This window comes from Erythrolamprus reginae, chromosome 3 (assembly GCF_031021105.1).
Source record: "Erythrolamprus reginae isolate rEryReg1 chromosome 3, rEryReg1.hap1, whole genome shotgun sequence".
NCBI lineage: Eukaryota > Metazoa > Chordata > Lepidosauria > Squamata > Dipsadidae > Erythrolamprus > Erythrolamprus reginae.
Genome location: NC_091952.1, coordinates 199,807,514 through 199,824,782, shown reverse-complemented (window position 1 = coordinate 199,824,782; position 17,269 = coordinate 199,807,514). Strand labels below are relative to the sequence as shown.

At 38.8% G+C, this 17,269-nt stretch overlaps 1 protein-coding gene across 1 annotated transcript in view; it reads right to left on the bottom strand.

Annotated features, from left to right (window-relative positions):
* DLGAP1 (DLG associated protein 1) overlaps positions 1–17,269 on the bottom strand; it is a 130,344-nt gene that overhangs the window by 90,210 nt on the left and 22,865 nt on the right. The window contains exon 2 of the mRNA XM_070747582.1: positions 10,574–10,788. Within this exon, the coding sequence (XP_070603683.1) occupies positions 10,574–10,788 (215 nt within the window). The remainder of the gene's footprint in view (positions 1–10,573; positions 10,789–17,269) is intronic.

The following is a 17,269-nucleotide window of genomic DNA, read 5'->3' as shown; positions in this document are numbered from 1 at the left end:
GATCATGACTCTATCAGTCAACATAACTCTCTGCAAATGGAACAGAACAGGACTAAATTTGGTTGGCAGGGAGATGTTAGCTAAGGAAAAAATGAGTTAAAATTGGCTATATGCCAGGGGCTGTCGACCAAAGCAAAAGGTATCAACAATGAAAATCCCAGAAATTTTCCTTTACTATAACCTCATGGAATTGGCAGTTAGACAACAGTGCTGAATGTTGCCAATTCCTTCTTTCTAACCATCTTTCCCCCAAGGAGTGCTATTATTAAGTAATCAAAAAGAATTCCAAAGGCCATGTTCTGAAATTTCCTACTTTGTTTTTATTTCCAAACCAAGAAATATCTTTTATATGATTTCTTGGTTCTATGTTCTTACTAGTTACATGTTTCCACTCAGGTCCTGCATTTAGGTAGGAAAAATACTTGAATGCTATTGGCTGTTACTCCTGAGCAGCCCTCTATAAAAGGGCAAGTTGTCTAACTGTCTTTTGCTGGTTGCTTGAGCTGTGCTAATAAAAAGAGCTGTTCTGAAGTCTGTCTCCAGTGATCCTTACCCACTATCGAACAATAAGGAACTCAGTTTGTCATCAAAATAACTCTCCCTAACCTGAACGAATTTAGGATGAAGATAAAAGATACGAAAATAAATACAACTAAAAAATGTCTCCAGTTATCCAGTATCAAAGACGTGATATTACTTGTGTTCTGCGGATTAGTTGAATATAGAAATGGATGACTGCAATGAAGTATTGTCCAGGGGAACAATTTAATCTAATTTTTAATTTAATTTAATTTGACTTCTATGCTGCCCAATCCTGAAGGATTTAGGGCGGCACACAACAATATAAAATTACTATATAAAATTACAAACAACAATAAAAAGAAATCTAGAAGAAAAAAACAATCTGAATTCTAAAACCCTAGTTAAAACTCGTAGTATAACAACTCAATAACACATGTGCATTCCAATTCATACACAATCATATGTTAAGCATAAAGTCTATGGAGAGGGGAGGCATACAAATCTAATAAATTGAATTGAATTGAATAAAACAACTTAAAATTTAAGCATAAAACGTATCAGGAAAGACTTAATGAACTCAATCTGTATAGTCTGGAGGACAAAAGGAAAAGGGGGGACATTACTGAAACATTTAAATATGTTAAAGGGTTAAATAAGGTTCAGGGGGGAAGTGTTTTTAATAGGAAAGTGAACACAAGAACAAGGAGGCACAATCTGAAGTTAGTTGGGGGGAAAGATTAGAAGTAACATGAGAAAATATTATTTTACTGAAAGAGTAGTAGATGCTTGGAACAAACTTCCAGCAGACGTGGTTGGTAAATCCACAGTAACTGAATTTAAACATGCCTTGGATATATCCATCCTAAGATAAAATACAGGAAATAGTATAAGTATAAATAGTATAAGGGCAGACTAGATGGACCCTGAAGTCTTTTTCTGCCATCAAATTTCTATGTTTCTATATTCATACAGGTGGAATACAATGGCAAAGATGGCTTCATAAAAAACAGAGCCAACAACAGCAGCAGAATGTAGAGCTAGTGAGAAGACAAGATGTTTGATAATTCCTGTCCAAATAAAGAGAAGATTTGAGATTACTTGCAAGTGCTGCTTCTCATAAGGAATTGCAAGACAGTGGTATCTGGAGGGTTTAGAGTTCCAGAAAGTGAGGGAATACTATCTTGCTGAAAATACAGTTAGCACTTTGAAAGGTTCTTCCTGTTCTGTATTAAGCAAATGTTTTCTTTTCTTTTTCTAATAACTTTTTGAAATTGCTTAACTTTTTTTCTTTTTGCTATGAGGAACCTTGAGATCAATAAGATCAATTTTCTTAAATCTTTATAGTGAAAGCAGTTTTAAATATAAATTTAGGGACTTAAATTTCTTTTGAATAAATGGCAAATTATGATTGGAAAATTCATTTTAGAAAGTTACAAATGGACTACTTATATGGGTCCTGATAAATTTTAAATAGTATTTTGAAATTAATTATAAATAATCCTTCCCCAAAGGAAAATGCATTTGTTTTGAATTCTTTTTAAAAAAGCATAAGATTAAAACTTGGACACTAAAGGGAATTAGAAGGAACTAAAGACTACAGAGACTAAAGAGATGATCACTCAAACTTGACTTACAAATATAAAATTATTTCCAGGGATAAAGATCAAGACTGTTAGATGAAAAGGGAGAAATATAAAATTGGTTTATTTAATCAGGATTAATATAGATATATATATGAGCTGTACTGCCTCAGTGGTTAGAATGAAGTATTGCAGGATAATTCTGCTGACTGCCAGCAGTTCGATTCTCACCAGCTCAACCTTCCTCCTTCTGAAGTCAATAAAAGGAAAACACAGATTGTTGTGAGTAATATGCTGATTCAGTAAATCAGAGAGGACTGCAAAGTACTATGAAGCAGTATATACCATATTTTTCGGAGTATAAGACACACTGTAATATAAGGCACACCTATATTTTAAGGTGGAAAACAAGGAAAAAAGTATTCTGAACCAAATGGTGTAGTAATATATTATTCAATAAAATACCAGTGTAGCAAAATACTTTTTGCAACCATGCATACTGTTTACAACCATATACATTTTTTATACACTTGAAACCTGACAGCAGGAAGACTTGTGGACATCAACTCCCAGAATTCCTCCATCACTCATGCTAGCTCAGAATGTGAGTTGAAGTCCAGAAGTCTTAAACTTGCAAAGTTTGAATACCCTTGCACCCCTAATCCCTAACCCAGGGGTCTTCAAACTTGACAGCTTTAAGACTAGTAGACTTCAACTCCCAGAATTCCTCCTCCAGTCATGCTAGCTCAGGAAAGGAAGTTGAAGTCCACAAGTATTAAACTTGGTACATTTGAATATCTTTGCACCCCTAATCCCTCACCCAGGAGTCTTCAAACTTGACAGATTTAAGATAGTGGACTTCACCTCCAGAATTCCTCTTCCAGTCATGCTAGAAGGAGTAATTAGAAGGCAAAAACAGCTCAACTTTTGTGAAAAATGGGCCATTTTTTGCCCGTTTTTGTGCAAAAATTGTGTGGGCAATGGGTCTGGGAAGCCTGCAGGGAGCTCCTGGGTGTGGAGGATGGCAAATATGGTCCCATTTTCCACCAATGTTTTCACAAAAATTGAGACATTTTTGTCTTTTCCCACTCCCCAGGAGCTCTCTGCAGGCTTTCCAGACCCTTTGCCCATCCCATTTTTGTGAAAAAATGCCACAAAAATGGCTTATTTTTTTTGCAAAACAACCTATTTTTGACATTTCCCATCCCCCAGGGCTCCCTGCAGGCTTCCCAGACCCTCTGTCTAAAAATAGGATATGGGGGGTGGGGCTTCGTGACAATCACCGGGAGTCACTGCTCACAGTCGCTCATGCCCTCATCACCTCAAGGCTCGACTACTGTAATGCTCTCTACATGGGGCTACCTTTGAAAAGTGTTCGGAAACTTCAGATCGTGCAGAATGCAGCTGCGAGAGCAATCATGGGCTTTACCCAAAATGCCCATGTAACACCAACACTCCACAGTCTGCATTGGTTGCCGATCAATTTCCGGTCACAATTCAAAGTGTTGGTCATCACCTATAAAGCCCTTCATGGCACCGGACCAAGGTATCTACGAGACCGCCTTCTGCCACATGAATCCCAGCGACTGGTTAGGTCCCACAGAGTGGGCCTTCTCGGGTTCCGTCAACAAAACAATGTCATTTGGCGGGGCCCAGGGGAAGAGCCTTCTCTGTGGCGGCCCCGACCCTCTGGAATTAACTCCCCCCAGAGATTAGAATTGCCCCCATCCTACTCGGCTTTCGTAAGCTCCTAAAAACCCACCTCTGCTATCAGGCATGGGGGAACTGAGATATTCTTTTCCCCTAGGCCTTTACAATTTATGCATGGTATGTTTGTTTGTATGTATGTTTGGTTTTAGAAATAAGGTTTTTTTTAGCTGTTTTAATATTGGATTTACATGCTGTTTTTATTACTGTTGTTAGCCGCCCTGAGTCTATGGAGAGGAGCGGCATACAAATCCAATAAATAAATAAATAAATATATAAATAAATCAAAATGGCTGTATTTGGTGTATTAAACGCACCAACACTTCCAGCCTCTTATAGGGAGGAAAAAGGTGCATCTTATACTCCAAAAAATAGGATGTATGTATCTATGGTTTACATACATACATATATATATACACACACATACATATACATACATATATACATATGGGCATAGTACCATAAAATTATTTATCCATGGAAAGATAATTTAATCAAGAATGTAATGCAACAGTCTGTTCAATTATCTGTATTTTATGAAAAGTTATAGCCAAATAACCACAAAAAGGAAGCAAAACTTGCTTAGGTTGGTATCAGGTACTGAGTGTAACCAATGAGAGCCAATCAGGTGTCACCTTGTTTTGGCAATGAGCCAATCAGATCACAGTAGGATTGTGTTATTGATGCCATGTACTGAAGCTGAGAGAACATTTATCAGTGTGTTAGTGAGCTTGTAAAATGTAATAAAATTAAAATAATGATGCAAAGAGCTGACTGGTCTCCCAGAAAGCGATGTAAAATAGTATTATTAAGTGAACAAGGCTACAGTTATAGAGAAATTGGAAGAAAAATTGGTGGAAACTTAACCAAAGGTGGCATTGCTAAGTTTTTAAAGAGATATAAGGAGACTACAAAACCACACTGGTAAAGGCAGGAAAATGTGCACAGCAGCAAATGATGATAGAAGAATTTAGAGACTGTGCCTATGTGACAGAAGAAAATCACCTGGGTGTATACAAGATGAAATGGCATAATGCAATGTGAAGTTGAGTGCAAGGACTGTTCAGTACAGGCTGTGGGAATTTGGCTTAAATTCTAGAATTCGACAAATAAAAGCCACTTTTAACACTCAAACAAAGGTTGAAAAGACTAAACCCATGTTTCCTGGACAAAGGTACTACTTTTTATGGTATTACTCTCTCCCAAAGTGATGTTATTAGCAGCAGTGGGCTACGAGCCGGAACACTAAATTGCGCTCGTCGCCAATGTACCCTCTAATTTTTTTCCGGTGTGGCCGGAAAAGTATAGTGTCTGAGCGACAGTCCCTTTGGGACTGGGCGGCATAGAATAATAAATAAATAAATAAGAAAAAAATCCCTTTTATTAAAAGAAATTAATAATTTAAAAAAACCAAAATTCATTACTATTAAAACTAAATCAACCCGCAAAACCAAAAACATAACTATTAATAAAAACAGGTGAGGGCTGGGTTTTTTTTCTCTGTTATTATTTAAGTGCTTTTACCATATGCTTTAAATCAAGTCACTTCTCTCTCTGTTTCTCTCTCCTGTCATTCTCTGCCTCAATCATTTTCTCATTTCTCTTTTCTCCCCTTTTTTCTATCTTTTCTCTCTATCTCTTCCTTCCACTCTTCTCTCTCTCTCTTGCTTTCTCTGTCTCTCTCTCTCACTCTCTTCCTTCCTCTCTCATCTCTCTCTTTCTTTCTTTCTCTTTCTCTCTCTTTCCCCCTCTTGGTCTCTTTCTTTTTCTCACTTTCTCCCTTCTTGCTTTCTCTCTCTCACTCTTTCTTGTTTTCTTTCTCACACTCTTTCTCTATCTTGTTCTCTCTCTTGCTATCTCTTTCTCTCCCCCCTTTCTCTCTCTCTCTCTCACTTTCTCTCTATCTTGCTGTCTGTTGCTCTCACTCACTCTCGTTCTCTCTCCGTTCTTCTCAGCGGAGGCTGGTAATATTCAATGTCGGGGGGCGCGCGCGCGATTGCGCGCGCTCCCTATCTCCATACCAGGCCACTTGGAACATTCAAAATAAGAAAAGCCTTCGCCGGCAGGCGTTCTCTCAGCAGAGGCCGGCGAAGGTGATATTTAATGTCGGGGGCGCGCGCGCGGTTGCGCACGCTCCCTATCTCCATACCAGGCCACTCGGAACATTCAAAATAAGAAAAGCCTTCGCTGGCGAAAGTTTTTCTTATTTTGAATGTTCCGAGTGGCCTGGTATGGAGATAGGGAGCGTGCGCAACCTGCCCCGCCTCTCCTGCAACCCCCTTGCTGAGAGCCCGGGATGAAAGTGCTCTCAGCAAAGGGACTGAGACGGGCAGGGCGTGCGTTCTGGGTGCGGAGGAGCCGCGCCCAAAGGTAGGAGGCGGCGGCGGAGCAGAGGGGGCGGATCGGGCGGGGGGCAGTGACGAAAGGCCGAGGGGGCCGGAAGCAACATGGGGAGGCAGGGGCGACTGCGGCTCCCTTCCCTTCTGCTGCCAGCGCCTCCCCGCCCCCCCCGCGGGACTGCGCGCCCATGGAAAATGGGGACTGCGCGCCCATGGAAAAGGGTGCGCGACCCGGTATTTTGGGGTGCATGCGCGCTCACGTGTGCAGCCTACAGGGAACGGTGCTCGTCGCCACGGCTCGTAAGTTCTTGCGGGACCAGCACAATTTTGCTGCTGCACCTGTGGAGGTAGCAAAATTGCGCCTGTGTTTCAAGTTTTACCTGCAGCTCCGTGCATGATTTTGCTACCTCCACAGGTGCAGCAGCAAAATCACGCTGGTCCCGCAAGAATTTATGAGCCGCGGCGCAAGCACAATTTATTGTTCCGGCTCATAGCCCACCGTTGGTTATTAGCCATTAAACCTCAAAAATACTATACATGTTTCCCAAAAAGTTTCTATCTCTCTATGTGTGTTTTGTGTGTGTGTGAATTGTGTATTTTGTGTGTGTCTGTTTAATACATCATATACATACATGTACATATACACTTATGCATATATGATAAATAAATATTTATTTAAACCATTCATCATGTAATTGAATTGTTATTCTTTTTTGTTATTTTAAAGTATTTTTTATCCATTTTCCTGTTTTAATTAATTAAATAAATAAAGCAAACAAAATTTTACTTTTTAAAATGCACCTCATGAAGATACAACTGATGGCTAATTATATTTGCTAATATAATTCTACTAAAATGAAATAGAATCTTTGCAATCATTTTGTATAAGGTTTACAGCAATCACAGATAATAAAGCCAAGTGTAGTCTGCTGAAGGTTAGAACTGCAGGATTACAAGTAAGCATGATCAGATATTACTTTGAGTTGGAATAATTATTTTGAAATTTTGAATTAAAATAGAAAATAAAATGTACTTTTAAATCTCTAAATATGTCACAGAAAGACTAACACAAAATGTACTTCATATAAAAATTAGCACATGCTGCGACTTTTTGAAAAACTCCCCTTCTGTAGAAATAACAGCAATTCACTTGAAAGTATAGTGATACCTCGTCTTACAAATGCCTCATCATACAAACTTTTCGAGATACAAACCCGGGGTTTAATATTTTTTTTGTTTCTTCTTACAAACTATTTTCACCTTACAAACCTACCGTCACCACTGGGATGCCCCGCCTCCGGACTTCCGTTGCCAGTGAAGCACCTGTTTTTGCACTGCTGGGATTCCCCTGAGGCTCCCCTCCATGGGAAACCCCACCTCCGGACTTCGGTGTTTTTGTGATGCTTCAGGGGAATCCCAGCAGCGCAAAACCAGGCACTCCACTGGCAACGGAAGTCCGGAGGTGGGGCTTCACAGCAACACAGCAAAACAGAGGTCCAGAGGTGGGGTTTCGAGGACGAGGTGTTTTTGCGATGCTGCAATTACATTGATGCTCCCTTCACTGGGAAACCCCACTTCCAGACTTCTGTTGCCAGCGAAGCGCCCGTTTTTGCGCTGCTGCGATTCCCCTGAGATTCCCCTGCAGCATCACAAAAACATGGAAGTCTGGAGGTGGGGTTTCCTATGGAGGGGAGACTCAGGGAAATCCCAGCAGTGCAAAAATGGGCGCTTCGGCTGGCAAAAGGGGTGAATTTTGGGCTTGCACGCATTAATCGCTTTTCCATTGATTCCTATGGGAAACATTGTTTCATCTTACAAACTTTTCACATTAAGAACCTCGTCCCGGAACCAATTAAGTTTGTAAGACAAGGTATCACTGTATCTATTGTTATTGTGCATTCTTTATTGTCATCAACAATTTTAGCATCACCATCTTAAAAATTCGTTGGGGAATGCTTCCAGTACTTTTTTAAAGGACTGAATTGCAACTGATAATTTTTCATCTGATATCTCTGCAAAACTGCATGCATTAACATTTTGTTGGCAGAAGAAACAGCAATGTCTCCATGGAAATGTAAATGTAACTTAAACCAACAATCTTCGTTTTCCAAATTTTAGAGCTTTAGCTTTGTATCTTGTTGCTGTTTATATATACCAGTTGTAAACCGCTTACGCATTACATTGGGCAATTTCATGTCTAAAGGCCTGCTTATATTCAGCATCTTCTCACTTAAAAGAAAATGATACTAACATTGCTTTTTTCGAGCTTTTCCAGCAAAAGTACTTTTTTCACTATTCAAGTAATAGCACTACATTCTAAATAGGTTCAAGGATTTAACTAGCTCTGTCTTTTTCTTCTATTAGATTCACAGGCCATATTCTGTTAAATCCTAATTCTTTTACCTGTACAGTTAAAAATCAAGAAAATTATTTTAAGCATTAATCTGCATGGGGTGATTATGAAGGGGCAGTAAAAGAATCAATTTAATCAGAACAGTTTTATTTGCCTGATAATTATTTTTATTCCCCTCCTCCTTTCCCAGCAAACATTGCCATCTGAAGGAAAAAATAACAACAGCTTCTCACTTCCTAGTAGGATAATGGGAGTAAAAGAGCGGAGGTGTGATTTCATGATCACAGCAAGCTGTGTTTTATTCAGAATTTTAACTATAATGTTCAAAAAGTGTTCTGTAACCACATGGAAACCATGGCATGGGGAACAGATTGTAGGAGGGAGATTGTGAGGTGGGCTAAGAAGAAAATATATTAAAAGAAATCAGAAAGTATTTTTGCTTATATAATGTGGCCAATTTTATACTCAAATAAAAAGCACCGCGGATTGTGAAATACTTTGCCTTCTTATTGTTCTCCCAAAAAAGTATGATTTATATTATATGTCTAGTATTGGAAAATACTGAGAATTTCTAGTATTGAAAATCTGAAATGCAGCAATATTCTATGCAGTAAAGAGAAAATGTGGTCATAAGATTAGAATACATAAATTTGTTCCTTCTTGCCTTAAACCCTTCATAAATTATGTTCAGTGTCTTTTTAATGCAGTCAGTTTTGGGCTATTATCTGAGAGTGAAAAATCAGAGACAGTTTAAATAAATAGAAATAAATCCATACTGATTAGTGTTCTGATTCATAAATGCAGCTCAAACTTCTCCTACTTAACAGATCTAGTACTTCAGTAGTACAAGATTTTTACATTTTTGCTGGACATTTAAAATGATCTTATTTAAATTAACTTACTTCATTATAATACTGATTTAATTTTAAATTAATTAAATTAAATGAATTTTCGTTTCGTAGATCTATATATGTACTAAAAATCTGGACTTCTAAAAATTTTGCAATAGAGTTTACAACTGAAAAATATGCAATAAACATACATTAAATAAAATTACTTGCAAAAATGAGGAATGTTTTTGAAAAATAAATACTAAAAATGGCATAATTACAGAAACACGTGCTCCAAAATCTGTATTAGATGAGTTAAAATTGCATGACTTTTAAAGTGTGTAATTTGGAATGCTTTAAAAAATAAATAATAATACTGATTCAGAAACAGGAATAGAATATGAATTTACAATTTTAAAGGTTAGAAATTATGTAATATCTGCTCTCTAGTCCTTGTGATCTATTAGTCTGGTCTGAGGAATTGCTATCACCCAGGGTGAAATTCAAAATTTTTCCCCACCGGTTCTGAAGGCGTGGCTTAGTGAACGTGGCACGGGAGGAATACTGTAAAATCTCTGTTCCCACCCCACTCTGGTATTTGCCCGTTCTCTGAACTACTCAGCATTTTCACTACCGGTTCTCCAGAACCAGTCAGAACCAGTCAGAACCTGTCAAATTTAACTCGCTATCAGCAGTATTAAAACAAAAAAAAATGATTTAATTTTAATAAAAACCAAATTAATTGAAGTTTTTAATATATGAAGAAAATAATTATCTTCAAGTTAAAGAATGTATTTCAACAGAAACTTTTTTAAAAATGCAACTTTCAGTATTATTCTGCAGAATAATAGAAAAGTCAGGGATAGCTAAGTTTAGTTAACAGGAATTTCCAGCAAATGAGTATTAACCTTTTGGGGAATGCCTTTGGGGAATTACCATCTTATCCTATATCTGATGGCAACTGATGGCAATGAGAATAGAACAAAGTCTCTCAGATGTAGATAGTGAGCTTCTTGGGCATTTTGTCTCTTCAGGTAACAGAGAACCAACAAAACAACCTATTATTCATAGCATGTAATACACATTATTTACGCAAACTGTAATTTAGACAGCATCGTAACATATCAACTGGTAACACAGGCATACTCCTACTCATTTCCATAATTGGTGGTCCATAAATCTCACCATCTGATCATTTTTTGAATTTGTATCCTATAATAATTATTGTTAAAACAGACTTACTTGAGGGTTGTGAGCTCTGTAAGTGATGGCTGGGTGGCCTTAAGATAGCTCTCTCGGCGTGCAGCAATCTTTGGAGATGGCTTTGGGCTAGTGTCCGAGTCCCCACTGTCATCGTCACCCATGGCTTTAATGTAGCTGCCACTACGCATTCGCCGACAAGGAATTTCATCATCTTTGCCGCGAGGAGTATATCCAGACCATTCATCTTGAGGAACCTACAATGTAAACATTAAATCTTTTCAGTTTTCTCAAAGAACTCTGATGCTAAATCTAAGCTTGTCAAACTCTCCCAGAAGCAGCATAAAGGTCAGGAGAAGCCATAGCTGATTCTTTGAGTATATCAAGGTATATTATACCATAAAGTAATTTCTTTGTGCACGTTCATTGCAACAATCATTGCAAATGAACTGCTTAAACTGTTAAGCAGAACTGTTCGGCAGAATGTACCTATGTAATAAGATTCTTATAAGTGAAACTTCAAACTCTCATTCTATATTACTTACGCTTTTGTATGCAAACCTGATCATATCCTTAACCTTCTCTGATGGACAAAGTGACAAAGAGACACAATCAAACTCTCAAAACTTTTTGTAGATAGAGAAGTACCAGGATACAGCTCCTTTGAACTATTAAACGGGGATTTTATCAAAAGCTTAATGGGCTACATAAACATGATATTGTGATATGTCTAAAATTAAAATTTCTAGGATCCAATCTCAGCCAGTAAACAGGATGATAGGTTTAGTCTTCCAAGTTTTTGAAACTGTGCTGGAGTCCATCCTCAAGGAACTTCTCTCTAGCAGAACTTCCACAGCATGTGTATAAAAGCTTGGAAGACTAAACTTCTGGTTCCAACAACTAACACAGATGGGATCCTGCAACATTTTTCTGGAACATGAATATTTGTCTTCATTCGTTAAGATTTCTAGCTGGTCTTGGGTTTGCTGATTAAGTTTATAATTATAATACAAAAAAATATCCACCTGGCTTTATTAATCCAGAAATTCACAAATTAATTTAAGATTTACAATTAGTGTGATTCAAATCTTCAGAAAGTATCCGTTGGGTTCCTTCTGATCAAATTAAATAGCAGAAAAATGAAATAAAAAATAAGAAATTCCTAACAGTAATCATTAAACATATCCCAGAATCCCAGTCTTCTGGATACTGTGCCTGTTACAATAATACTTATTTGTATCTACAGATAACGTTCAGGTTACAATAACAATTGGGAATGGAATTTCCATCTCTAAGCAATGCAGTCATAAAGCACTATGTCATGTAATAGCACTGCTGAGCTACGACAATTCCAGCAGTCCCAGTTGCCATGGTATCCTCAGAACCACAAAGATAATTAAATGGGAAGTAGTGGAAGTTCAAAGCAAGCTGAACAGAGGCTGAGAGCTGCGGGTGAGAATTAATGGGGGGATGGGGTGGGGGGTGAGTGCCACAGGCAGGTGCCACAGAGTATATGTGGGTATGCAGCTGCCGCAGGGAAGAAGTAGGAAACACATGCAAGTGTGCATGTGCCGTGGTAAGTGAAAAAACAATGGGAGGTAGAGTGACGTTCAATCTGTTGCTCGTTTCTCAATTAGCTTTGCTTGGGCTAAGCCACCAGGGCAGGTTACAGCGACCATGGGACACTGCAACTGTTGTAACAGTGAACCAATTTCCAAATGCCAAAATTGTGATCATGTGATTGTGAGGAGGATGCAATGTCTGCAACTATATGGACTGGTAAATAGTCCCCCTCATTCAGTGCCATTGTAACTAAGAAAGGTCACTGAACTGTTGGGTCCGAGGACTGCTCAGATAAGGCGAATCCTTGCAGGGCAAGATGCCATTTATTGAAAACATTTGCTGCCCTTCCTTTGCATTTCTGTGGATTGATAGACTTGGAGAAGCAATTTAAATTGTGGTTTAATTGAATTTAAAAATTAGATTTTAACTATTTTCTATTGCTATTGTACTTATTTCTGCTATTAGCCGCTCTGGAGTGAGCGGCATATAAATATAATAAACAAACAAATGTAAAATACATTTTCTTTGGTAGACTTTGATAGAGGGTATCCGTAAAGGTAGAGAAAGATGAAAAATGCATCTCAATATTGTGATCTCAGTGCAAATCCAAAATTGTGGAACTTTTTCAATTTGGCATATTTATAGTAAGCTGCAGAAGCCTCTGCCAATAGATTTAATAAACCTATTTTCCTATTCCCATGCATGGAGCATCAACCCAAGGATAGCTCCCAAAATGGCATTTAGAGTATGACAGAAATATAAATTTAATGAGTACGTGCAATTCATTACTTGAATGACCCTGGCAAAGGAAGTTACCCTTACTGATCCAAATAGTTACTTAGCAGAACAGTTCAGGTTTTTTGTTTAAGAAGACTGCGACATTAGAAAGAGGTTCCCCCTTATCTTACAAATTGAACAATATGCACTTCATTAGCAATCTAGCAAGAGAGTTGCTATATCAGTGTGAAGTAATTATGGACAATGCAGCATTCTAAAGGTTTATGAAAACATATCATTAAAATGGTTTAATATACAACTTTAATATATAAATCGAATAGCCTGAAGATCCATGCAGGAAGTATTAATTCAAAAGCAGCATCAGTCTAACATTCTGAGATCTATCTTGCTATTTTAATGTTTTAGTTCAGTGATGGAGTACCCATGGCACGGGTGCCATAGGTGGCATGCGGAGCCATATATGTTGGCACGCAAGCTGTTGCCCTAGCTCAGCTCCAACATGCATGTCTGTGTTGGCCAGCTGATTTTTGGTTGGCACAGAGATTCTGGGAGGGCATTTTTGGCTTCCAGAGAGTCTCTGGAGGGATGGGGAAGGGTGTTTTTATCACCACCGGCTCCAGGAAAGCCTTTGGAGCCTGGGGAAGGTGAAACACCAGCCTACTGGGCAAACAGGCAGTTTCTGGTCTCCAGGGAGCCTACAGAAGGTGGGGGAAGCTGTTTTTGCCCTCCGCAGACATTGAATTATGGGTGTGGGCACTCGCACCTGTGCAATGGCACACGCCCTCGCTCTTTTGGCACCTGAGGGAAAAAAGGTTGGCCATCACTGTTATAGTTGAAGTCAATCATTGCTTCCTCTGCATCATATCAATATAAAGTTTTTCTAAAATAAAGCAGGGAGCCAATAGTGGTTAAAGCCGCTCCGGGTCTTCGGAGAGAGGCGGAATACAAGTCTAATAAATCATTAATTAATCATTATTATTAAAGCATCAGGGTAGAAACTGGGAGGTCCTGCCTTATGCCCAACTTGTGTGACTTGGGTCAGTCACTTTCCCTCAGCTCTAGAAAGGAGGCAATGGAAACTAGTTCTTGAAAACCATTCCATGAAAACTGCAGGGATTTATCCAGGCAGTCACTGAGAATCAAACACAATTGGACAGAAGGGGGGGGAGGAAGCTCTCTGCACCAATAAACAGTGAATGTTTGTAAAATTTCTTTGAATACTTTTTGAAAGTATATTTCTAATCTTTAGGGTTCAATTTACTGTACATCACTTTTCTCCATAGCTACGTGTTGACTGCAATGTGTAAAAATATTCTCCCCAAAATAGCTTTCATTCCTCATTTTCCCTCATTTGAACTTTACAGCATAAGAACATAAGAAGAGCCATGCTGAATCGGGCTGAAACCCATCGAGTCCAGCATTCTGTGTCCAACAGTGGCCCACCAATTGTACATGGGGATCTTGAGCAGAAAGAGGGCAAAACCCTCCTTTTCCCTTGACCCCCAACAAATGGTGCCCAAGGGAATCCTGCCTGCCTCAACCAAGATAGAGGCGGCACTTGGACATCTGTTTCAATAACCACTGATACACTTGGCATCCATGAATTTGTCTAACACTGCCTAGAAGCTATCCAGGCTGACAGCTGCACAACCTCTTCTGGAAGTGAATTCTATAAACCTCTGGGTGAAGAAATATTTCAGTAAAATAATATGTAACACAAATGAAAGACTTAGTCCTTTCATTGTTTTGTTTTTAAATCTATTTTAAAATTTATTCAGTACTTTACCCTGGAACAAGCAGCAGATGCCAGTGCAACCAAGTTAGATGGAAATTTTATTCTGCAGCAGTGTTTTTCAACCTTGGCAATTTGAAAATGTGGATTTCAATTACCAAAATTCCCTAGTCACCATAACTACCTGGAGAATTCTAAGAGTTGAAGTCTACACATCTTCTAATTGTCAAAGCTGAGAAAGTTTACTTGCTTTCCTTGGTTGGGCATTGGAGTTGGTGAAACAAAGTATAGAACAGTGATGGTGAACCTTTTTTTCCTTGGGTGCCGAAAGAGCGTGCATGTGCACTATCGCGCATGCGTGAGTGCCCACACTCATAATTCAATGCCTGGGCAGGGCGAAAACAGCTTCCCCCATCCCCCAGAAGCCCTTTGGAGGCCAGGAACGGACTGTTTCCCAACTTCTGGTGAGCCCAGTAGGCTCTCCCCAGGCTCTAAAGGCTTCCCTGGAGCCAGGGGAGGGTAAAAACACCCCCCTCATCTCCCAGAGGCTCTCTGGAAGCCAATAATAATAATAATAATAATAATAATAATAATAATAATAATAATAATAATAATTATTATTATTATTATTATTATTATTATTATTATTAATTAGATTTGTATGCCGGCCCTCTCCGTAGACTCAGGGCGGCTCACAGCAACAATAAAAACAATATATAATGACAAATCTAATAGTTAAACTCTAAAATAACAATAATACATTTTAAAAAGTCTAAAAACAAGGAACCCCAATATATAAAAAACATACATACAATCATATCATACACAGAAAACTACATAGGCAGGGGGAGGTGTTTCAGTTCCCCCACGCTTGATGACAGAGGTGGGTTTTAAGGAGTTTACGAAAGGCAAGGAGGGTGGGGACAGTTCTAATCTCTGGAGGGAGCTGATTCCAGAGGGTCGGAGCCGCCACAGAGAAGGCTCTTCCTCTGGGTCCCACCAACCGACATTGTTTAGTTGACGGGACCCGGAGGAGACCAACTCTGTGGGACCTAACCGGTCACTGGGATTCTGTGCGAGGCAAAAATCAGCTGGCTGGCACACATGTGCATACTGGAGCTGAGCTAGGGCAATGGCTTGTGTGCCAGCAGATATGACTCCACGTTCCACCTGTGGCATCCGTACCAAAGGTTCGCCATCACTGGTATAGAAGATCATAAAGTCATTTCTATTAGTATGCCAAATGTTCTATTTTGAGGAATGTTCTGGACCCTCTTTGAGACCAGTCTATTTTTGAAACAGAATGACCCAAATACTCAAGAGATAATTTCTCTATGCAGATTTTAGTTAATCCAATATTGTCCTCTTTTCCACCGTACAATTTTAGAAAAAAACAAAAAGCAGCCCCTATCCTAGAACCCATTTTTTTGGTGCGGGATTTAATTTGATTGCTATAAATATAAAGATGACTACTGATAAACCCATTAGGACAAAGAGATAAATCTATTATTTAACATGCTGAATTTGTTTAAGACTATAATTCTATTTCTGGAATATATCAGTATCATCTTCCAAACTTAATTACATGTATGGTGATCTTCTTTCCCTTTTCAGCCTCGTAAACCTTGTAAGATATGCAAATTGAGACAAAATGAAAGAGAGAGGGAAAAATGACCATCCTAAGAACTCTAGAGCAGTGTTTTTCAACCAGTGTGCCGTGGCACACTAGTGTGCCGCGAGACATGGTCAGGTGTGCCGTGAAGTTCAGAGAGAAAGAAAGCAAGAGAGAGAGAAAGCAAGAGAGAGAGAAAGCAAGAGAGAGAGAAAGCAAGAGAGAAAGAAAGCAAGAGAGAGAAAGAGAGAGAGAAAGAAAAAAAACTAGAGAGAAAGAAAGCAAGAGAGAGAGAAAGCAAGAGAGAGAGAAAGCAAGAGAGAAAGAAAGCAAGAGAGAAAGCAAGAGAAAAAGAAAGCAAAAGAGAGAAAGAGCAAGAGAGAGAGAAAAAAACTAGAGAGAAAGAAAGCAAGAGAGAGAGAAAGAACAAGAGAAAGAAAGAGAGAGAGAAAAAGAGAGAGAAAGAAAGCAAGAGAGAGAGAGAGAAAGAGAGGGAGGGAAGGAGAGAGAAAGACATAGAGGGACGTAGGGAGGGAGGGAGAAAGAGAGCAAAAAAGAGGAAGGAAGGAAGAGAAAGAAAGAGGGATGGAGAGAGAGAGAAAGAAAGAGGAAGGAAGGGAGAGAAAGAGGGAGGGAGAAAGAAATAGAGCGAAGGGGAGGAAGAGAGAGAATTTTTTTGTCTAAACTTTTTTTAGCCCCCCCCCCCCGCTCAATGTGCCCCAGGGTTTTGTAAATGTAAAAAATGTGCCGCAGCTCAAAAAAGGTTGAAAATCACTGCTCTAGAGTAGTAATTTGAAATTGGCACCCTCTGTTTCTAGCCCAACATTCTAAGCATTATCCCACACCTGCTCAATGAAGCATGAATGAAATTAAGCCAACCTACAAACTAAGACAACTATCTTTTTTTTCATAAGAATTTTGAAAGGCTGAAAGAAAGAAAAAAGAAAAAATGATACATGTTTATTTCAAATATCAACATTACAGTATTTTTTAATCATTTAAGAAAAAAAATTGAAATACTGTAAATCTGTTTTTCTCAGTAGCTTAGTACAAGTACAAATTTCTTACAGTGGTGTTTATGAAATCCATACAG